At 39.8% G+C, this 23,967-nt stretch overlaps 1 protein-coding gene across 6 annotated transcripts in view; it reads right to left on the minus strand.

The window, feature by feature from the left end:
* PPP1R12B (protein phosphatase 1 regulatory subunit 12B) overlaps nt 1-23,967 on the minus strand; it is a 209,834-nt gene that overhangs the window by 49,165 nt on the left and 136,702 nt on the right. The window contains exon 19 of one of the 6 annotated variants that reach the window (XM_064594000.1): nt 19,140-20,113. The exons of 4 other annotated variants lie outside the window; for them this stretch is intronic. In XM_064594000.1, the coding sequence (XP_064450070.1) occupies nt 20,090-20,113 (24 nt within the window). In that variant the 3' untranslated portion in view covers nt 19,140-20,089. Of the gene's footprint in view, nt 1-19,139; nt 20,114-20,728; nt 22,818-23,967 lie in introns of those variants that run through there. One more of the 6 variants, XM_064593999.1, reaches the window with a different exon arrangement.

The raw sequence follows: 23,967 nt of genomic DNA on the forward strand, positions 1-23,967 counted from the left end.
CACTCGTGCTCTCTTGCTCACTCTGTCTCTCAAATAAATAAATAAAATCTTAGAAAAAAAAGTGTTTTAACATACATTATCTCATCTGATCCTCTCAATACCAAGAGGCAGTAACCTAGTCTAATTAGGGGATTGGCTTTATACAGGGGGGTTGAACAAATAAACAAACATATTGAGGCTAATGGGAGCGAGGTTTCTCAATGCTGGAGAAGGCAGGTATAAATAAGAAAAAAGGGAAACCTAGGATAAACCTTGTGATACGCAGGATCGAAGGTATTGGTGTGAACTAGTGATTTTCAATATACACAGACATAAATAACTAAAGATGTAAGAATGTGTGTGTGCACGTGTGTCTAAGTAAATGCATCTATATATGTATTTCCTAGCTCTGTGCACTGAGAGACGTGGGAAGAGCAACACTCCAGCAGCATTTCACACACCTAGTGCCCAGATCATTGTTTCTATGTGCCACTCTCCATTAAAAGGAAGAGGGCTCCCTGGAGAAATGACTAATTCCAGAGTTGGGGCAGGGATAGAAAATAAGCCTCGGTCTCTTGTGTCAGAAAGTAAGGAAGCACTTTAACAATAATGGGAACATGACGAAAGGACATGGAGAGGTTAAAAAGCCAAATCTGAAACAATCTGAGCATCAAAACAAATAATGATAGTGAAAAGTTACAACCCACTGAACAAAACAGGAACCCATGAGCACACATTAATATAAATAAATGAATGAAAAAAAGAAACGAGAGAAAGTTCTTCCTTACAATAGAATGCCTACTAATAAACGTAGAAGGAGGAATGAAATTAGAAAAATGACTACTTGGCAAACATCAACGTAAAATCAATCCAAGAAAGGAACATTAGTGGATACCAAAGCTAGTAGATAAAAATAGGATGAGGAACTGGATTTTACATAATCTCAAAGTATTGCCTCATAAAATACTTAAAGGAGGAAAAGGCAGCTTTACTGTGGAGAAACCTAGCAGACACTATCTTGATTTACAAAGTGATCAAAGTACTACAAAGTAGTGGGACAAATTGTTAAGGCACAAAGAGAAGAGCAAAGGATCACTTCTTTGACACTGTAAAAAATGCATAAATTGGGTATACTTATGAGGAAACACTGGGCCCAAACTGACGGACATACATGACAGGCCTGTTATCTTAAAAAATACCAAGGTCAGGGCACCTGGGTGGCTCAGTCAGTTAAGCCTCTGCCTTCAGCTCAGGTCTTGATCCCAGGGCCCTGGGATCGAGCCCCTGCATCACGTTCCCCACTAAGCAGGGAGCCTGCTTCTCCCTCTCCCCCTGCTTGTGCACTTTCTCTGTCAAATAAATAAACAAAATATTAAAAGAAAACAAAACAAAACAAAAACAAACAACCCAAGGTCACAAAAGGCAAGGAAAGACCAAACTAGAGAGACATGAGAATCAGGTTTAATGTGTGATCCTGTACTGGATTCTTCTGCTACAAAGAACATTATTGGGACAACTGGTGAAATTTGAATGTGGCCTCTGGGTGAAGACTATACAAGGATCTTTGTACTATTCTTTTTTATTTAGATTTTATTTATTTATTTGAGAGAGAGAGAGAGAGAGAGAGAGAGCACGAGTGGAGGGAGGGGCAGAGGGACAAGCAGACTCCTGGCTGAGCAGGGAGCCCAACACAGGGCTCCATCCCAGGACCCTAAGATCATGACCTGAGCTGAAATCAGATGCTTAATCGACCGAGCCAACCAGGCATCCCTCTACTATTCTTAAAATATTTCTGTAAGTTTGAAATTGTTTCAAAATTAAAAATTAAAAAAACCCACCCAGTTCTTTCATATTACGAGGGTAGGAAATGGGGGCAAATGAGGTAACTTCTTTTAACCCCAAAGAACTTTCAAAAGATAGTCTCTCATTACAGATATAATTAAGATTTTGTGTTCACCAAAGAACTGGGTTTTTTAATGGCAGTAAGCAATCACTTGGGCTAAAGGCACAATGAACTAAGTAAGATTCATTAGGTGGTCATGAATCAATTTAGTGGTTCACAACCAGGTCAATAAAAAGTGAAACAGAATAGCAAATTTCAGAGTACATTACACAGAGAGTAAGGGTATGCTTTCATGGAACCGTTGTTTCTGTTAGAACACATCTATATACTGGGTCACAGTGTAAAATGCATTTCTTACTGTGAGTCATGGTCAAAAAAGTTCGAAAGCAAAGAACAAAGAGCTAGTACAAGTCCTTCTCTGGGGAGAAGAGAAAGAGTAGTTTCTACCTGGCATGAGAGGAGGATAGTCTTTTCATCCCTGAGTTATCAAACTGGCAAAAGATATGTGCTCTCAACTAAATCTGACCCAATATTATATTGCTTGATCAGTAAAATCTGAAAATACTACAAAAAGTCACTACTTACTAAGCAAAATTTTCTTTTTTGGTGGACAAACACCAAAGAATGATTTTATTATGGTTGATAAAATTCCCAGAATCATCTCTAGTGTCCAACTGTCAGAGCTTCACCATACAAACACACTACCCGAATGCACCCTGCAAATCCTTTGTTGGTCTAAGGCATGAATGGAGATTCCTTGAATGTCACTGAAGGGCTTTAACTAGAGGAACCAGTATACCACTGACTGTCATCTCAAAAAGGCATGTTTGGAATTCCAACTTTTTTTTTTTCCCTAGTTGAAGAACACAGTTCCCCCTTTCCCCCAATAAACCAATACTTCAAGATCAACAGTGTTCATTACCATATGAAGAGGGAAACTGTAGTTAGAATTTGTAAGCATATTACATTTTGGGTATCAAACATGGTATTATTAAGTTCACAGAAAAAAACATTTTAGATACTCTGCTTGCTGTATTTGCTATTCCATATAGACTAGGAGCCTGCAGAAGGGGTCCTGATATTTATCCAGATAGATTAAAAATATTTTCTTAAAAACTTCATCTGGTAAAGATTCTGAATAGGGCAAGGATTAAGAGTATAGAAGGACAGACAGGATGTGAAGACACAGGTGAAAGAACATAATTCGCTCTTTGGTTCAGAGCCAAACTAATTTTTCAAAATTCCTGAGGGCAGAGTATACAAATATAAATGGATGTGTGTGCATAGGAAGGGGGTGGATATACCTGCAAAATGATATATCAACTATGAACAACTACTAAAAATAAAGCTCATAATTCTATTAGATTGTAAAACCCATAGAAGCTTTATTTTATCATTCTATAAATCACAGAAAATCTAATCTCTTGGAATTAGTTACTTTTAAAATTAAAATGATCTCAGAGGGGTTTCACAATCTCAAATGGTCCCTATCTATACCTTTCAAGTTCTTTTGTTACAAAAAAGGAAACACAATAACAGAATTCAGTTCTGAAGTGCTTTTGGCTAAGGGGATCAGAAAGACCCTCTCTATTAGCACTTGTGAAAGTCAGAATTGAGCCTAAACTATGAGATGTTTAAGTCAATATATAAATGCTGTATAACTACAGACAGAAACATTAGGCCTACACTTTACTGATGGGGCCCCAAACCTGAAACTCAATCATCTAGAACTGTAATCTCTAAAATTGTATTTTTGGCATAGGGCCAAAAGAATCCTTTCCCATCATCCATTTCATCAGATATAGCAAAAGTAGGGGTGCCTAGGTGGTTTAGTCAGTTAAGCGTCTGCTTTCGGCTGGGGTCATGATACCAGGGTCCTGGGATAGAGCCCCATGGAGGGCTCCCCGCTCTGCAGGGGGTCTGCTTCTCTCTCTCCTCTGCCCCTCCCCCTGCTTGTGCTCTCTTTAAAAAAAAGCATAGGGGCGCCTGGGTGGCTCAGTCGTTAAGCGTCTGCCTTTGGCTCAGGTCGTGATCCTAGGGTCCTGGGATCGAGCCCCACATCGGGCTCCCTGCACCGCGGGGAAGCCTGCTTCTCCCTCTCCTACTCCCCCTGCTTATGTTCCCTCTCTGTCAAATAAATAAATAAAATCTTTAAAAAAAAAAAAAGCATAGGAAAGTTCCTCTTGGAAGGTAAGCATGGCTTCTAAACCACAAGGTCTTCAAAGCCTAAAGGACACTGTTAAATTGGCAGACATTATCTAGTCTTTCAAAAAAAAAATTTTTTTTAAAGATTTTATTTATTTGATTTATTTATTTGACAGAGAGAGAGAGAGAGCACAAGCAGGGGGAACAGCAGTGGGAGAGGAAGAAGCAGACTCCCCGTTGATCAGGGAGCCCAATGCGGGGCTCGATCCCAGGACCTGGGGATCATGACCTGAGCTGAAGATGCTCAACCATCTGAGCAACCCAGGTGCCCCGTCTTTCAAAAATTTTTATGCTGCTTCCTGCAAATCAATTTTTTTTGGTAGCTTAGTTTATAAACTTCTGAGTAGGCACAATATACAGTATTTTAGTTTAGATTTAAGGAAGAAGGTAATGAGTCAAATATTAACAATTAAGAACTATAAATAGTTTAAGATCCCTGTTCCTCCTTTTGGAACTAAGTGTTTGAAATAGAGCAATCATTTTCAGCCCCATTTATGAATATAAGGACAAAAGAAAATTTATTTATTTATTTATTTATTTACTTATTTTTTAAAGATTTTATTTGTTTGTCAGAGAGAGAAAGAGCACAAGCAGGGGGAACGCCAAGCAGAGGGAGAAGCAGGCTCCCCACTGAGCAAGGAGCCTGATCCGATGCAGGACTCGATCCCAGGACCCAACCCTGGGATCATGACCTGAGCTGAACGCAGACACTTAACCAAGCTACCCAGGTGTCCTGAAAATATTTTTATTTTTAATCAACTGATACTTTTCTTCCACCAATCCATCTAACACTATTAAGTCCTTACTCCATGCAAGGTACTATTAAGGTTACATAAAGTTCTTTAAGACATGATTATTGTCTTCAAAGAGATGATAGGAAATCTCAAGATTTACATAACTGCAAAGTGAGGGCTCCATACTGCTAAAATTAACAATTAGCACCACAATGAGATATCACCTCATACCAGTCAGAATGGCTATTATAGAAAAGACAAGAAATAACAAGTGTTGGTGAGAATGTGAAGAAAAGAGAACCCTCACGTCTGTTGGTGGGAATGTAAATTGGTATAGCTACTATGGAAAACAGTATAGAGGTTCCTCAGAAACTTAAAAATAAAAATACCATACGATCCAGTAATTCCACTGCTGCGTATTTACCCAAAGAAAATGAAAACACTAGTTTGAAAAGATATGTGTATCACTATGTTCATTGCAACATTACATACAATAGCCAAGATATGGAGGCAACCTAAGTGTCCATCAATAGATGAATGGATAAAGAAGATGTGGTGTACGTATATACAATGGAATATTACTCATCCATAAAAAAGAATGAACTCTTGCCATTTGTGATAACATGGACATACCTAGAGGGTATTATGCTAAGTGAAATAAGTCAGACAGTGAAAGACAAATACTGTACGATTTTACTTACATGTGGAATCTAAAAAACACAACAAACAAAACAGAAACAGATTCATAAATACAGAGAACAAAATGGCGGTTGCCAGAAGAGAGGGGGTTGGAGGGGTAAGCAAAATAGGTGAAACGGATTAAGAGGTTCAAACTTGTTATAAAATAACAAGTCACAGAGATGAAAAGTACAGCATAGGGAGTATAGTTAATAATACCATAATAACTCGGTATGGTGACAGATGGTGACTATACTTACTGTAGAATGGCATAATGAATAGAATTGTCAAATCACTATGCTGTACAACTAAAACTAATATAACATTGTATGTCAACTATACTTCAATTAAAAAAAAAAACTGTAGGGGCACCTGGGTGGCTCAGTCGGTTGAGTAACCCACTCTTGGTTTCACCTCAGGTCATGATCTCAGGGTCTTAAGACTGAGCCCTGCATCAGGCTCTGCACTCCGAAGAGTCTGCTTCTCTCTCTCTCCTTCTCCCTCTGCCCCTCCCTCGATCTTGCACTCGCAAAATAAATAAATCTTTAAAAAAAAAAAAAATTGTAAACATAAAAAACAAAAATCAAAAAACCCCATCAAGCCCTACTCTTCCATATGTTCTTATGTAATTTCTAATTTCACACTAAACAAATAAGCTGTTTTTAAAGGAGACCATCAATAGCACACAGCCAAGTGAGGAGAGCAGACAGAGTGAATAAGAGCGGCATTTACTATTCCATGTATTTATTTATACTGTTGTTTTTATTACTGGGCACCTAGAGGGGCCACAAGCATTACTTGGGGGAAAGGGGATATATGAGAAGTTCTGAAGAGAACAGAAGTTCTTTGTCACTTAACTCCTTTGTCCTTCCATTTTCCCATCTTAATCCTCATTTTTAATTTATGTGATATGAAAATCTTCCCCCTTCTTTGAGGATGGGGAAGATCAATGATGTTAACTCATGTTTAATGATTTTTCCTGCGGAGATGCTCCTGAGTGAGGTGGACATATTAGGGATTTTACCACAAAATGACTCTCTTACCCTCAACTTCTCATTTGAAGTGAATCATTGCAGAGTGAAGAGTCGGCCTTCATTCCAATAATAAGGAAATAAAGAGCAGAAGGAAGTCATGCAATTCTTTCCATTTAATACAGGGCTTTTGACATGTGTTCTTTATGAAAAGGCAATAAAAGCTAAAAATCAGACCAACAAAACACACCCACTAAAAGGCTTGTGTACATTCTGGTGGGTTGCGGGGGGGGGGGGGGGACAGGAGATAGCGCCATTTTGAGGTACAAGGCAGTAACACAGAAACAAAGTAAGCTAAGACCTACAAGTTGCCTAGCATGGAGTTAACCAATTTTTATTAGTCTGCAGAATGTTTCCCATCTTGCTCTCATATACTTAAATAATGTTGCAGTGTTATAAAAGTTTAACTCTCAGAAACGCACTTAAGGGTAAGGGATTATTAGAGGTCCTTTAAGAAACCTGTCCCAGGGGCGCCTGGGTGGCTCAGTTGGTTGAGCGACTGCCTTCGGCTCAGGTCATGATCCTGGAGTCCCTGGATCGAGTCCCGCATCGGGCTCCCTGCTCGGCAGGGAGTCTGCTTCTCCCTCTGACTCTCCCCCCTCTCATGTGCTCTCTCTCTCATTCTCTCTCAAATAAATAAATAAATAAATCTTAAAAAAAAAAAAAAGAAACCTGTCCCAAAATTAGTGTACAGGTTTAGTGTTTTGCAATTAAATTTAAACTGAGTAACAGCTAAAAAAGACAAACAGAAGTGAGAAGCTACCTCCTTTTTTAATGTGAATAACTTAATGCAGTTTTTCCTCTACTCACACTTTCTTTGTAGGCCATATCCGATAACAACAGTAGTAAGTAAAGTTAGAGGGGGCAACTCATAACCTTAGCAGAGGTTTTTTTCAAGGGTAGAGGTGGCAGTGGGGGCAATACCCCCTCAGGGGCATGTGCAAACATGTGGGGACACTGGTTCTCACAGTGACTGCAGAGTGCTATCACAATTTAGTAGGACAGGGTCAGGGATGCTAAATGTGTCCTACTCTGCTCCAGACAGAGCCACATGAGGAAGGAATCATTACTCTGTCAAAATGCTCACAATACCTTGATGAGTCAAAATGCTTCAACTGATCAGAAGCACTAACAGAGCAAATTAAATCTTTTTCGATTAGCTTAAAAGTAGCCCAAAGGGCTCTCTCTATAGGTTTATGGCTGGTTAAACACTGAATAAGTGCTTAAAACAGTATGATTTATCTAAAACTTTTGTTACAAGTATAAATATTCAGCAAAGAGTTGTTTTATTTTTATTTTTTATTTTTTTAGAGAGAGAACATGCACACCAGTGGTGGGGGAGGGAACAGAGAGAGGAAGAGAGAGAATCTTAAGCAGGCTCCACGCCCAGTGCGGAGCCCAATTTGGGGCTCGATCCCATGATCCTGAGATCATGACCTGAGCCACAATCAAGAGCCAGCCACTTAATTGACTGAGCCACCCAGGCAACCCAAGAGTTGTTTTAAAAAGTTGTTTATCTTAATAAAGTTGCTTAAAAAAGTCAAGGAGATGGGGGCCTGGGTGGCTTAGTCGGTTAAGTGTCTGCCTTCGGCTCAGGTCATGATCCCGGGCTCCTAGGATAGAGCCCTGCATTGTGCTCCCTGCTCAGCGGGGAGTCTGCTTCTCTCTCTCCTTCTGCCCCTGCCCCCCACTCATGTGTGCTCTCCCTCAAATAAATGGATAAAATCTTAAAAAAAAAAGTCAAGGAAAAAGATGCTGAACACTACCATGTTTTTTTTAATAATACCTTAAAATACTTAATTATACTTTAGAGTAGCCTTTAAAATAAATAAATTTGTTTAGTGCATAAAGATATGTTCGATATTTATGTTGTGCTTATAATCTGTATATCAGGCAAAATGTACTACCATCTGGTGGTAACATGCCTTAAACTTAGGCTCAGTATTTGGTAATAATGAGCTTCTTGACAATGTAACCTACCACTTAAAAGTATAAAATCAGAGAATCATCATAAGCTATGAGTAATAGAAATCTGTAAAAATAAATTATAAACACAAAGGTTCAGAAATTCTACTTTAAGTTCAAGTTTTTTAACTGTCATCAACCTGATTTATTATTTTTTGTAGTATTTTGGGAATTTTCTTTAAAGTCTATAAATTTGGCTGAATGCTCCATTAGGTGGTAAGAAAAGGAACAATATTTCCCATTATTAGTAATTGCAGACTTTTAAGGCAAAGGGCCATTACAAAGAAAAGCAATCTATGTATGGTTCATGTAGAAATTTTGAATCTTTCATAATTATGAATTTATAGTTGGTCCAGATATAAAATCTGCTCCATTCATCTAGGTTTACTAAGAATACTACCTCCTTAGCATTAAAAATGTAGTTAGAAACTCAACACTTAATTTTCTTGTAATAGTACAGATCCTGGAAAAGTCATGAAAGAACCTTCCTAGGCTACAATGAACTGGCATGCACCCTTTTTTTTTTTTTTAAGATTTTATTTATTTATTTGAGACAGAATGAGAGACAGAGAGCATGAGAGGGAGGAGGGTCAGAGGGAGAAGCAGACTCCCTGCCGAGCAGGGAGCCTGATGCGGGACTCGATCCCGGGACTCCAGGATCATGACCGGAGCCGAAGGCAGTCGCTTAACCAACTGAGCCACCCAGGCGCCCTGGCATGCACCCTTTCTGCTTTGCAGATACTGTTGACAAACATAGCGTCAGTTTGTCGTATGCTTTATGAGTTGTCTCTGTGCTGTGTATGCTCTATGTCCATGCTCTCAGTTAAAAATACTTCAAAACAGTTGAAAATGGAAGATGCCACTGCACTGCTAGGTTTAGTTTCTAATGCTCTCATTTCTCTTATGCTCAAATTATTTTCTTCTGTGCCAAGTGAATCTCTCAATATCCAATTTTTCCTTTTTCTGTCTTTCCAATTCCCACTGGACATAAGTTTGCCCTTTCACTAGGGATCTGCCAGAGGAAGTTTGAGCTTTGGTTCTGGCTAAAAAGTACACCTACAACTCTGAAGATAACATAAAAGTTTCTCCCTATACCTAAAAGATACAAGAGATTTAAAAAAAGGCCATTCATACAGAAAAAAAGTTGAAAGACAAAACATTTCATAGGGAGAGTACTATTTTCTGTCCAAATTATTTTTGCCCATGGCAGGTAAAGAACAGACTACGTACATTTAATAAGAAATCCATTTCAAACTCCCACACCATAATATAATTCAGAAACACAGCTCTTTCAGTCAGCCATGGGGGAGGGGGTGAACAATTCCCAGGGTACTCAAGTTAATGGTCCTGTCAACCCTGTCATTCCCACATTGCAATGCCAATGTAATTCCACATAAACACAATTATACGGAGGCAAACACTGTTGCAGAGTCTAAGAGCTACATACGCATTTCTCTAAGAAACACAGCTTGTGAGGCTCATGAGGCATGGTAATGTTTGTGGCAAACAGGACCAACGTGGGGATCAAATTAATTAGATTCCTGGAGTCTGTTGCTTAGCATGCAATTCCAGAAAGAACTAAGCTCCACGATGACCGACTGACTGACTGACATACATAGAACCACATATTGCTTTGTTTGAGCACAAAGGGCATATAATAACTAATCTGAGTGCCCTGGGCACTGTTCTAATCAGTTTGCAAGATGCTGCATGTAATGTTACTATCTGGGCGAGTCAATTTGGGGGGTGATAACAATGCTTTATGGGAGTTAAGGTCATAGTCTCTGTATGTTTAATTAACACTTACTTACTTATTTATTTGTCAGAGAGAGAGGAGAGAGAGAGCGCAAGCAAGGGGAGGGGCAGGCAGAGGGAGAAGCAGGCTCCCTGCTGAGCAAGAAGGCCAATGTGGGGCTCAATCCCAGGACCCCAGGATCATGGCCTGAGCTGAAGGCAGACGCTTAACCGATTGTGCCACCCAAGCGTCCCTAGTAAACACATATTTAAACAAACCAAAAAATAAAATACCTTTTCCATACCACAGACTACTGGTGACCTAGCTATCTTACAAATATACACTACTGGTCCTAATACAGACTGAGTGGCAGTATACAAAACCTATCATTAAAGCTGGAATCAAAACTCCAAGAGCAAAGCAAATCTGTTTTTAAAAAATTTTGTTTATTCTAAAGAGAGAGAGAGAAAGAGAGGGCAAGTGGGGGGAGGGGCAGAGGCAGAGACTTTTTTTTTTCTTTTTTTTAAGATTTTATTTATTTATTTGACAGAGAGAGACACTGCGAGAGAGGGAACACAAGCAGGGGGAGTGGGAGAGGGAGAAGCAGGCTTCCCACGGAGCAGGGAGCCCAATGCGGGGCTTGATCCCAGGACCCTGGGACCATGACCTGAGCCGAAGGCAGACGCCCAACGACTGAGCCACCCAGGCGCCCCAGAGGCAGAGATTCTTAAGCAGACTCCGTGCAGAGCACAGAGCCCAACGCAGGGCTCGACCTCACGACCCTGAGACCACGACCTGAGCCAAAACCAAGAGTCAGACTCCTGACTGTGCCACCCAGGTGCCCCGAAAGTGAATCTCTTTTTAACCACTCAGAAGGATGATCACAAAGTCTGATGTTCCAACCAGAGAAACTTATACTGACTAGGTATAATTAGTCAAATGTCTTTTTTTTGTTAAATTTTAAATATTTTGATACAGTTGATACACAATGTTACAACAGTTTCAGGTATATAACATAGTGATTTGACAAGTTCATACATTATGCTATGTTCACAAGTGTAGCCCCCATCAATCCTGACACGTCACTATTACAATATCATAGACTATATTCCTTATGCTGTGCCTTTTATTCCCATGGCATAGTTGTTTCATAACTGAGAGCCTGTATCTTCTACCCCTTTCCCCTCTGGCAACCATCAATTTGTTCTTAGTGTTTATGGATCTGATTCTGCTTTTTGTTTTTTTATTCATTTGGGTGTTTTGTTTTGTTTTGTTTTTAGATTCTACTAACCAGTGAAACCATATGGTATTTGTCTTTCATCTCAGTCTGACTTATTTCACTTAGCATAATACCCTCTAGGTGCAGTTCATCCATGTTGTTTCAAATGGCACAATCTCATTCTTTCTTATGGTTGCATAATATTCCATTGTATACACACCCCCCCCCCCACATCTTCTTTATCTGTTCATCTATTGATGGACACTTAGGCTGCTTCCATACCTTGGCTATTGTAAATAACGCTGCAATGAACATAGAGGTGCATACATCTTTTCAAATTAGTATTTTTGTTTTCTTTGGGTAAATACCCAATAGCAGAATTACTGAATCATATGGTATTTCTATTTTTAATTTTTTGAGGAACTTCCATACTATTTTCCATAGTAGCTACACCAACTAACATTCTCATCAACAGTGTTCAGGGCTCCTTTTTCTCTATATCCTTGCCAACACTTGTTATTTCTTGTATTTTTGACTTAAGCCATTCTAACAGGTATAAGGTGATATCTCACTATGGTTTTGATTTGCATTTTCCTCATGATTAGTAATGCTGAACATCTTTTCCTGTGTCTTTGGCCATCGTATGTCTTCTTGGAAAAATGTCTGTTCAGGTCCTCTGACCATTTTTTTTTTTTTTTTTTCTCTCAGTCGGTTGAGCGTCCGTCCGACTCTTTTTTTTTTTTTTTAAGATTTTATTTTTATTTATTTGAGAGAGAGAATGAGATAGAGAGAGCACGAGATAGGAAAGGGTCAGAGGGAGAAGCAGACTCCCTGCCGAGCAGGGAGCCCGATGCGGGACTCGATCCCAGGACTCCAGGATCATGACCTGAGCCGAAGGCAGCCTCTGACCATTTTTTAATCTGATTTTTGTGTGTTTATATGTGTGTTGAGTTGTATAAGTTCTTTAGATATTTTGGACATTAAGCCCTTTTTGGAGATATCATTTGCAAACATCTCCCACTCAGTGGGTTTCCTTTGAGGTGCAAAAGCTTTTTATTTTGATGTAGTCCCAATTGATTATTTTTACTTTTGTTTACCTTGCCTTAGGAGACAAATCTAGAAAAATGTCATTACGGCCCATGTCAGAGAAATCACTGCCTGTGTTCTACAATTTTTATGGTTTCAGATCTCACATTTAGGTTTTTAATCCATTTTAATTAGTCAAATATCCTTATTGTTCTGGTCCTTAGTCCTCTTTCTATATTGTCTTTCCATCATGTCATATAGTCTCATGGCTTTAAATAACATCTAAATGCTCCAAAGATGCAACAGATCTGTCATTTTTCCAGCTGGATATCTAATAGATATCTTAAACTTAATATATCTAAAGCTGGATTCCTGATTTTCCTCCCCAACCTTCAACATCTGGAGACTTCACAAAGTCATTTGACAGCAACTCTTATCTTTCCAATTGCTCAGGCCAATAGACCCTGAAGTCATCCAAGCCTCCACTTTCCCTCACATCCCACATATCCAGAATCTATCAACACTCAACACCTCTACTGCTGCCACATGATCCAAGTTCCCATCATCTCTTGCATGGATTACTGTAATAGTCCCCCAGTTTCTACTCTTGTCTCAAGTCTAATCTCAATGTAGCAGCTAGAATGGTTCCTTTAAAACTTAAGTCAGATCATGGCACTCCTCTACTCAAAATCCTGCAATGGCTCTTCATTTTACTCAGAGTAAAACACAAAGGTTTATAACACCCTATACCTACATGATCTGATTCTCTTCCCTACTATTCACCTCTATAATTTCTTGTATGTGCCAGAACTTGCCCACCCTATGGCCTTTGCTCTAGCTGTTTCCCCTGCTGGGAACACCCTTCCTCCAGATATCTTTGTGGTTAACTCCCTCAGCTTCTTCAAATCTTTGTTTAAATCTCAGTCTGTCAACAAGGTTTACTCAGGCAACCTACCGGATACTACAAGCTGTCCTCTTTCCACCAATCCTCCTTATTCCAACTCTTTTTATTTCAAACTGCGTCTATCACTGTCTAACATGCTATATACTTTATTATGTTTATTGCTCACTGTCTGCCTCCTCCTCCTGCCTGCTAGAATGTTAAGTTTCATGAGGCCAGGATCTGTCTTGCTGACTAATTAAGTATTGCAAGTGCCTAGAGCAATGTACGGCAAATACCAGGCGCTCGGTAAATATTTGATGAATGAATGAGTGAATGTTGATTTTAAATTTAGTGTAACCCTCATGGTATACACATTCCATGTATGCTTTATATCTATTGGATCAAGCGGGTTAATTGTGTTGTTCAAATCCTTTATGTCCTTATGTATTTTTGTCTGTTTGACATTAGTTTCTGATAGAGGTGTGTTAAAATCTGCAACTCTTAATGTCGATATACTATTTCCTTGCTACTCTGTCAGCTTTTGTTTTAAAATTTCCATTATTTTATATCTTGTTTGTGGATTGTTCCTTTTTTACAAGTAAGAAATATCTTCCTATAATTTGATGCTTTTTGCTTGAAATTATCTTTTTTTGGGGGGGTTCTTTTTTTAATATAAATTCAATTAATTAACATATAGTGTATTATTAGTTTCAGAGGTACAGGTCAGTGATTCATCAGTTGCATATAACACCCAGGGCTCATTCCATCATGTGCCCTCCTTAATGTCCATCACCCAGTTACCCCATCCCCCTATACCCCTCCCCTCCAGCAACCCTCAGTCTGTTTCCTATAGTTAAGGGTCTCTTATGGTTTGTCTCCCTCTCTGTTTTCATTGTATTTCATTTTTCCTGGGTTTGTTTCTTATAGTAACCAGAATCATGCTGTATTGTTCTTTGATGTGCTTGCTGGCGATGTTCTCAGCCTAGCACACTCCTTTTATCCATTATATATTCCACAGAATTAGTGTCACTATTTGGCATCCTTCATTCTGCTGTTATAATTATGCCCACTTTTGTGCACAAACTTGAGCACAGGGGCTGGAATCTGAGGGGAAGAGTGTCAGTTTGAGTCCCTGTCAATCTGAGGTGAAGGTGTGTTGAGTTGGCATTGAGCAGGTGGCAGGAAATTATCTTTTGATGGATATTAATGTCGCCATATCAGTTTTTTCTTCATGAGTATCTGCATATATTTTCCCCCATATTTTTTTATCCCCTTCAGTATCATTTTGAAGACAGCATAAAGTAAGTAGAATAATCTGAGTGCCTCTCTGGCTTTGTAGATGAATTTATATTTATTATGATTGCTTACATATTTTATTTTATATTTCCTATTTACTATGTTTTCCCTTTGCTTCTTTTTATCTCCTTTCTTGCCTTCTATTGAATTGAGTAAATAAATTTTTTAAATTACCTATTTTTCCAGGGGTGCCTGGCTGGCTCAATTGAAAGAGTATGTGACTCCTGATCTCAAGGTCATGAGTTCGAGCCCCACGCTGGGTAGAGATTATTTAAATAAGTAAATAAATAAACTTTAAAAAATTTTTTTAAAATTACCGATTTTTCCACTACTGATTTAGGAGTTGTACCTTCTATTTCTATATTCCTATTACTTTAGTGGTTATTCCTACATTGAACACACAATTATTTAAATATATTTTTTCTTTACAAGTTTATAAACTTAATCAGTATCCTCTCTACTCAAAATAAGGACCTTACCATACATACTTTTATATCTTTAACACATTGTTGTTGCTAGAATTTTAGATTGTTTTTTACACATAAAAGAAAAAAATAGCTTTATCACCATATTTTAATACTTCTTCTAGTATTCCACTGTTTTCTGCATGTACTTTTCTTTTTGCTGAAGAACATTCTTTGGTTCTTTCATCAGCAAGAGTTTGGGGGTTGAGAAGTTAGCCCTTGTGTATCTGCAAATGCCTTTATTTCACTCTAGTATACAGAAATCACTGCCTAGAATTGTAGGTTTATAATTGTTTTTCCACAGCACTTTGAAGATATTGTTACCTACTGCTGCCAGAGCCTAATGCCAATTTGACTACCATTTTGTAGAAACATTATCTGTATCTTTTCTTTGCATTTAAAATTTTTCTCAGAGCACCTGGGTGGCTCAGTCAGTTGGGTGTCTGACTCTTGGTTTCAGCTCAGGTTGTGATCTCAGGGTCATGGGATCGAGCCCCATGTCAGGCTCCAAACACAGAGCCTGCTTTGGATTCTTTCTCTCCCTTCTCCTCTGCCCCTCCTCCTGCTCATGCTCACTCTCTCTCTCAAATAAATAAATAAAATCTTTAAAAAAATTTTTTCCCCTCATTATTAATATCCTACAATGGATTCATTATGGAATAGGATTAGTAGCTATAGGTTTATTTATCGTGCTTTAAGGGTAAGGTTTTTCTATTCTGAAGACTCCTGCCTTCATGGATTAATACTCAACTGCAATCTTCATTATTATTATCCCCTCTTTATTCATTCCCTTTCTCCGCTCTTTTGTGCCTCCTGGCAGACCTGTGCTTGAGCTCCTCAGGCCGTGTTCTGTGTCCCAATTCTCCATGTCTCCTACCTCCATCTTGACACTGCACTGAGACGTCTTCTTTGCCCTATTTCCAGTTCACTGGTTTTTCTCTGAAGCTGGAAGCAGTACGCTGTGCAGTCTCTCTCTTCTGTCCCTTCAACATTAGATATTGTTTTCATTTCAATGTTACATTTTCACTTCCAAGACTTCGAAGTGGTTCTTTCTCACACCTTTCTGTTCTTGTTTCATTACCCGTTATTCTTATTTTGTGGGATCTAACCTGTTTGTTGAGAATTTTAACTTATTTTAAAACCCTCTTTAGATTGTTCTATTATCTTTTTCTCTCAGGTATCAATCCTCTCATTTGTTGGGTCTCCTGACTGCTTTTCATGGTCTTAAATTTTATGAATTCTTTTTTTTAAGATTTTATTTATTTGCGCGAGAGAGAATGAGAGACAGAGAGCATGAGAGGGAGGAGGGTCAGAGGGAGAAGCAGACTCCCCGCCGAGCAGGGAGCCCGATGCAGGACTCGATCCCGGGACTCCAGGATCATGACCTGAGCCGAAGGCAGTCGCCTAACCGACTGAGCCACCCAGGCGCCCCAAATTTCATGAATTCTTTGTAGTATTTTGAGGACTCAATTTCTATGACAGTGTTAAAACATGAGTACCTGTCTCTGCAGGGTGGTTTCAAGTTGCCTCAGCTTAGACCTGGTAAGAGGCTGGCCTTGAACCTGATCTTAAGTTGACAGCTCTGGGTTCTATCTTCAGTGGGTCCTTGTGCTTGCTGCCTCTGGCTGTCCTTCCTGATTTCTGGTCAGGTGCAAGTGGCGTATTTCTGTGATGCTACTGGGATGAGCTGAACTAACCCAGCCCACATCTGCAGACAGCATAGTGTGTTCCTGGTTCATGCTCTGAGGAGGCAGAATCCTTACAAAAAACCCTGACCCAATTGCCTATATCCATTTATAGCTCCCCTACCACAGTGGCTTTTCTCTCCATTATTGGCCCTCTAAAGAGACTTACTTTCTTGTTTTTAAGTATGATTGTGTATTTTTAAAAATCTTTAAAAAATATATACCCATTACTTCTTAACTTTGTAATGAGAGGAAAAGGATTCAGTGTCCTTACTTTGCCATCCTGACCTGGAAGTCCTAGGAGTAGCTTTTATTTTTGAAATAATAACAGTTCAATTCTCCTAACCACACCAGTCTATAAACATTAGCAAATATATCCAAGGTTCGAAATCAAAATCAACTGTAGTGGAGGAATATTCTGGTTACTTGGAAGTAGTTTGGATTGAAATACGTAACAGACTGAAAAATCAGAAATGGAGGGAAGATGATTTTAAAGAGGTATGAAACTTGGGACAGCAGCGGACTTTATTGTAGACCTTGGTGTATAAACTCTACCATAAATGGAATTGGACTGAGAAAAAGAAGAGGGTGCTTTCCACAGCCCTAGGCACAGCATTGTAGCCAGCAGAGTCTTTGTAATAAGCACCACCTGCACTCCTGCACCTGGAAGACAGCCATCAGCACAGTGGAAAGAATGCTGATCTGGGAATTCAGAACTGTTCTAGTTCATTCTCTGCCACTAAGCTATTGTACAGCATAGGTTAAGCCATGATCCCTTTTGGGGCCCCAGGTGTTTTATCTGTAAAATAAGGGAGTTGGGCTAGAATAGCTTCTAAAGTACCTTCCAGAAATAATTTTCTGTGATCTCAACAGTTTGGTACTTCATAAGTATGCCGAGTCTTCCACTCTTCAGTTTGCTGAGTAAATAACTTGGCAGATAAAGGAAGAAAACCATGCATTCCTGAAATCAGTCTTCAAACTGAAACACAATCACCAGAGGTATGGCTTTTTCTGATCACCACTCTGCAAAGGAACAGCCTACTGGTCCCTGGTGACTGGATGAAGTTTCTGTGTGGGTGTAGACACAATCCAAGTTTTAAATAGAGAAAAGCAAACCAAGCCAGACCAAAACAAAACCCCTACACACAGTCTCAGACACCACAGAGGAAAACAGGTCTTTTCTACAAACATGTCTGTCACTGATAGTTGAGAAGGAAACGAAAATAAATCTCACACTGATCACATCAAAGTGTAGAGAGGGGCAAAAGTGAGCAGCCTGCCGCAGTCACAGGACGTGAGGGGTCTGACTCTGCACACTGGAAAGTCTGCACAACCAGAAATTTCATGTGAATAGAAATGTAGGGAAGAGAATGAAGAAGGAAAGTGTAAAGTTGGGAGTTCTACTGGAAAGAAGGAAGAGTGGATTACAAAATTAGGTTAAGGAGGCAAGGAATACTCAATAAATCTTAGAGCTTCTCAGCGCTTTGACTATGGTCACAGTGGGTATTTATATGAACTACTTAATTTCACCACATTGCACTAAAAGTCAAGTAGATTCTAACTTCATAGGTGTGAAGATGGAGAATTAGCATATAACCAGCCCCACTCCCAAGCAGTCTTCAGATAACATTCTAAAGACATTTTTTAAAAACAAAAACACAAGCCAACATTCATTGAAAGGCACCTTACCATCCACACTGCTACACGTGAGGCACAGCACGCTGGTTCTACACTGCTGTATACATGGACACAGATGATATTAGGGATGGGGTGGGTGCCCAGCAGACTTCTCGACTCCACTACCCAATACCTCCACTCTATCAGAAACACGCAACCCATCACCAGAGAGGGAAAAAGTGCTCTGACAAAATTCCCACTTGGTTCAAGCAGTCTTCACTCTCAGGCAAGCCTTCACTTTTGGGAAGTTTGTGGGGCCAAAGCATTTAAGAAAAAAAAAAAAATACAAGTAACAGGGGAGCATTAAAGAAAACAAGGAAAAATAGAAAAAAATAGAAAAAAGCCAGTCATATTTAGTCGCACCTTAGAAACACAATCACTGGTAACACTCTGGAGACATCCCCCACCCCGGTCTTTTTCCCTGGGCCTGGGTATCCTCTATCCCTTCACAGCTGTACTCCTATTACGTACATAACTGTGCATCTAGTTCATTCAGTAATCTTTTTATCATAAGCATTTATCCAGGTTATTACACTATCTTTGTAACTCATTTTTAAATGGCTGCCTCATACTCTAATCTGTTCCAAGGAAACACCCCTAAATGGCTAGTAGTCAGGGAACAGTAAAACAAACTATGATTCATAGTATTCCATTGCATGGATGAATCATAGTTTACTTAACTGCTGCCAGAATACTGGACATTTAGGTTGTTTCCAATTTTTCCACTATTACAAACAGCTAAATGGACTCAATCTGTTTTGTTCAATAGTACCTAGCAAACAGCTTTTCACATAATAGGTACTCAAGTATTTACTGAATGAATAAATGTTTACAGAGCTACATACAATAACATACCCTGTGATGAAAATCTCTGTATATAAAGCTTCCCCGACCCTCTTATATTTAGGACTGTTTCTTAGAGAAAGATTTCCATAAGTGGAAATTCTGTATCAATTTGGGGCTTTTCATAGTTTGACAATTTGCTTTCCGAAAAGGAAGTATTAACTTGCATTCTCAACAGTAAAATACGAAGAGGCCCATTTCACTAGACTCTCACCTAAATAGGGCATATCTTTTCAAAATCTTTGCCTATTTTGGTCGGTGAAAAAAAAAAAAGCCCTACTTACAATACTAATTGATAGTTTTGAATACTAGTGAGGTTATATACTTTCCCTTATAGATGTTAACCAGTTGTCCGTCTTGAAATAGTTTTCTAATAATCATGACTATCTAAATTAAATTTATTCCTTGAAGCTCAGTGGTAGGTTGCAGTAAAAAAACATTTTTAGGAAGTAAATTCTGGAAGAAACTTTAAGGGACTAAGCTAAATGCATAGCTGGGAACAGCTTATTCATTATTACACTGTAATGTGCTTTTATTAATGGTCAAGTTGGAAGCTAGAACTCTCAGTTCTTGACTTTTCCCTAATACTTACTTGTTATATAGCTCTGTTTTATTTGTGTCATTTTTCTGGGGTGATGACGTAACCTAGGAGGGGGAATGCTGGGAGGAAAAGGTTCCCATATAATTCTTCCAGAATTTTTCTTTCAGGAAGCCATTCCAGATTAATCCAGAACCTCTAAGGGCTGTTTTCCACAACTGCACTCTATTGAACTTCTTAAGTTACGATAATCTTGGGATGGCTTAGCAGAACTTTGTCAATCCTGAATTAGGCTTTCTCTTTGAAGGCGCTCTGTAAACAAGTAAGTGAAACATAAAGAAAGGTAAAAAAAATGGTCAGAGGAAACATGGTAGGTCTGGACAACATTACCAGTAATGAGAATCTGACAATGACTGACAATCACATCTCACTAGCTAATCCAGTAACTAGCTCCTTTCATAATTGCTAGCATAACATGGAAAATGCTCCTTTGGGGTAGAGGAATATTTGCTTTTCGTTCCTTCAAAACATGCTTGCAGGAGCAGGCAAGAATGTTGATCTACCATCTGTTCTCAACAAGGAGAGGGAGCAGAAATGTGGAATAAGGACGGTTAGGAGGAAGCCCAATTCAGAGTAAAGCATGGAATCAGACAGTCACCACAATCTGCCAAATGAAATGATAATTAGATGTGTTTGAACTCTTCCAAGTTTTACGAAGACTTTCTTTCTTTCTCTCCCTCTCTCTCCCTTCCTTCCTCCCTCTTTCTCTCTTTCCTTCTTTCCTTTCCTTCCCCTTTCCCCCTTCCCCTTCCTTCCTTCCTTCCTTCCCTCCTTCCTTCCTTCCTTCCTTCCTTCCTTCCTCCCTCCCTCCCTCCCTCCCTCCCTCCCTCCCTCCCTCCCTTCCTTCCTTCCCAGCAAACCATCTTGGAGCTTTGCCCACAGAGCAAATGGCTACTAACCAGATACTATTAACTCATCAAGATCATTATTGCAGACAGTCACAGAGAGAAGGGACCACTGCTTTGTCACCCAGACCACCAAGCTGCTCTCACACGCCAGCAAGATCTCCGTATTGCCAAATCCACTGGCAATACGTACTTTGGGGTTCTCAGACTCTATGTGGACTACAGAATCAAACTGGATATGATTACAGAGGACTGTGGTAGCTAGTTTGTTTTCCCAGCACTTTATCCCTGTCTCTCCTTTTGGTAACAGGATCCTTACCTCCTGTGGAGAGCCATCCATGGGGCTGACCTTCTCCTAACCCTACCCCTGCAACGATTGGTAGCTGCTGCCGCCTCCTCATTGGCAACCATCACTACCACTGTCATCATTACCACCACCATGGTAGCTAACATTTATGGAACACTTACCATGTCCAGCACTCTAAGCTTTATCTGTATTATCTCATTTAAAGAAATGACCCAAGTGATAGCTACTGTTATTTCTTACATGTTAGAGTTGAGGAAACTCGGGCACAGAAGGAGTATGCACTTTGCCCAAGGTTGCACAGTAAGTAGCAGAGCAGGGATCTGAACTCCGATACCTTCGTTCCAAAGTGCTGGCTCTTTTATTTTTATTTTTTTTATAAATTTTTTTTTAAAGATTTTTATTTATTTTTAACAGAGATAGAGAGAGAGCACAAGTAGGCAGAGCAGCAGACAGAAGTAGAGGGAGAAGCAGGCTCTCCGCCGAGCAGGGAGCCCGATGTGGGGCTCGATCCCAGGACCCTGGGATCATGACCGGAGCCGAAGGCAGTCGCTTAACCAACTGAGCCACCCAGGCGCCCCCAAAGTGCTGGCTCTTAACCACTATGCTTCACTGCCCCTCTAACCGTCTAATCTCTGGCTACAGAAACTGGTTCAGGGAAGTTTACCTGACCCAGGTAGGGTCAACTGGATAGATGAACACTAAGACAGAGAAGATATTTTTCCTCTGTGGTCTACACAGAGAAGGAGGCAGGACTCTGAGGACCAAGTTTTAGCCTCCTGCATTTCGCTATGCCTGACACCAGCCTGGATCAATGTACAGATTTCCCAGTTACATAAGCCTTTTGCTTGAGCTATACGAAGTTAAGTTTTGGTCACCTCGAGTCCTTGAAACTTTTCACTCCGTTGTGTTTTTTTTGGTTTTTTTTAAGATTTTTATTTATTTATTTGAGACAGAGAGAATGAGAGACAGAGAGCATGAGCGGGAGGAGGGTCAGAGGGAGAAGCAGACTCCCTGCCGAGCAGGGAGCCCGATGCGGGACTCGATCCTGGGACTCCAGGATCATGACCTGAGCCGAAGGCAGTCGCCTAACCAACTGAGCCACCCAGGCGCCCCTCACTCCGTTGTTTGATGGAACAAATTCTTTCCTGGCTCTTTTCCTTCTCTGACCATTTCCTCCCTGGTCTCTTTCATGAGCACCTCTCCTCCTCGGCTTATCCCGTAAGCACTGGTGTGGCCGGCCTCTGTTCTAAACTGTCTATTTCTCCTTTCTCACAGCAGTGGTCCCCCTTAGCACCCCACAAACCTTCTGAGAGGCCTCCCCTTGGGCATGTACTCCTTTTGCCCACCCTGCGTTAGAATCATTGTGATACCAAACCAGTTACTCCCACAAGTGCATCCCTCACAACAATGGGGAAGAAAAAAAGTTGAGAACCAACTGCTCTCTAACTTATTCTTGGAAAATATCATCCTTTTCATAGTTCAAAACTATTACCAGCAGGCTGATACCCTCTAACTCTTTATTTCTGGCCCCTTCCTTCCCCACACTTCAGGCCTATGTATCTAATTGCCTGTAGGATATGTAATTTCATGTGTCTGATAGGTACCTCAAAGTCAGCAAGTCCAAAAGCAAACACACGATCTTCATTGCAAACACGTTCTTCCTTCTGAATTCCCAGTCTCATTAATGGCATATTATCCATGCAGTCATCAAAATTGGAAACATGAATGTCATTAATTGGACTGTTCTACAAATCTTCATAGAAGACATCCTAAATACTACATATTCTGCTAGATCCTGGGGGAGCTAAAATAATGAACGAGAAACAGACCTGCTTTTAAGGATTTTAGTTTAACTGGCGAATACCACAAAAAGTAATAATTATCACTGTGTATTAAAGATTAATTCAAGATACTGAGGAGAACCTAGTCTACTCTGAGGAGGGGTCAAAGGAAGCAATCTTGGAGGCCCTAGGTGGGGCCTAACCTAAATCATGAATGGGTGTTAAAAAAGGGAGTGGGGAGAGAAAGAGGCAGTAAAGTAGGAGGAAGAGCATTCCAGGAAATGGGAATAAAGTGTGAAAGCTCAAAGATACGGGGGAAAAAGACTGATTTAGTATTATTATACTAGCAGCTTTTGTTAATTAAAAACTTGCTAAAGCTAGGCACTATTTAAAGTGAAATACATTATTATTGCTGTCCTTACATCAGGCCTACAAGATAGGAATAACAATCTCATTTTTACAGTCAATTAAAGCACTTTCAGATCAGAGAGGTTAAATTACTTTTCCAAGACCATACAGCTAGTAAGAGATGGAACTAGCTTTGGACCTAGGTTTTCTGGCTCCAAAGCCAATACTGTTTCTACCAATCCATGTATCTTCTCAACCACTCTAGACTCTTCTTTATGTTAACTGTCCACATCCAGTAAAATATCAAATCCTGTTGAGTTTTCATATTTCTTAAGTTTCTTCCATTCAAACCATACTTAACGTTAGAAATCTCACTCATTATCTTTCATTTGGACACTAATAGACTCTAATCGCTCTTTAGGTATAAAAAAACTGTGTGTGTGTGTGTGTGTGTGGTGTGTTGTGTGTAGCAGAAAGTCAGATCAGAACTACTTCATTTTCCCCATATGAGATCCACCAACTTATATATGTTCTCCTGATCCAATGGAAGAAATATTCCTGTTTCTGTCTAGAGCTGGCCCTGGAGTAATCTAGGGCGTGGTCATGGACTCCTGTTTTCTTTACAACCTTTTCCTGAGAGATCTCTCCCAGTTCACCACCTCTGAGTATCATCTCTAAGGCAATGAATCCCAAATATCTTTATCTCCAGCTCTAATAACTCCCACGAACACCAGATTCCTATGTGCAACTGCCTATGTGATATCTCAACTTATATGTCTGTTAGGAATATCACCTGCCCCATTAAAATGTGAATATTATGAGGGG

This window comes from Mirounga angustirostris, unplaced genomic scaffold, assembly GCF_029215605.1.
Source record: "Mirounga angustirostris isolate CCGP_5_RB_7025 unplaced genomic scaffold, mMirAng1.0.hap1 SCAF_6, whole genome shotgun sequence".
In the NCBI taxonomy this organism is placed as follows: domain Eukaryota; kingdom Metazoa; phylum Chordata; class Mammalia; order Carnivora; family Phocidae; genus Mirounga; species Mirounga angustirostris.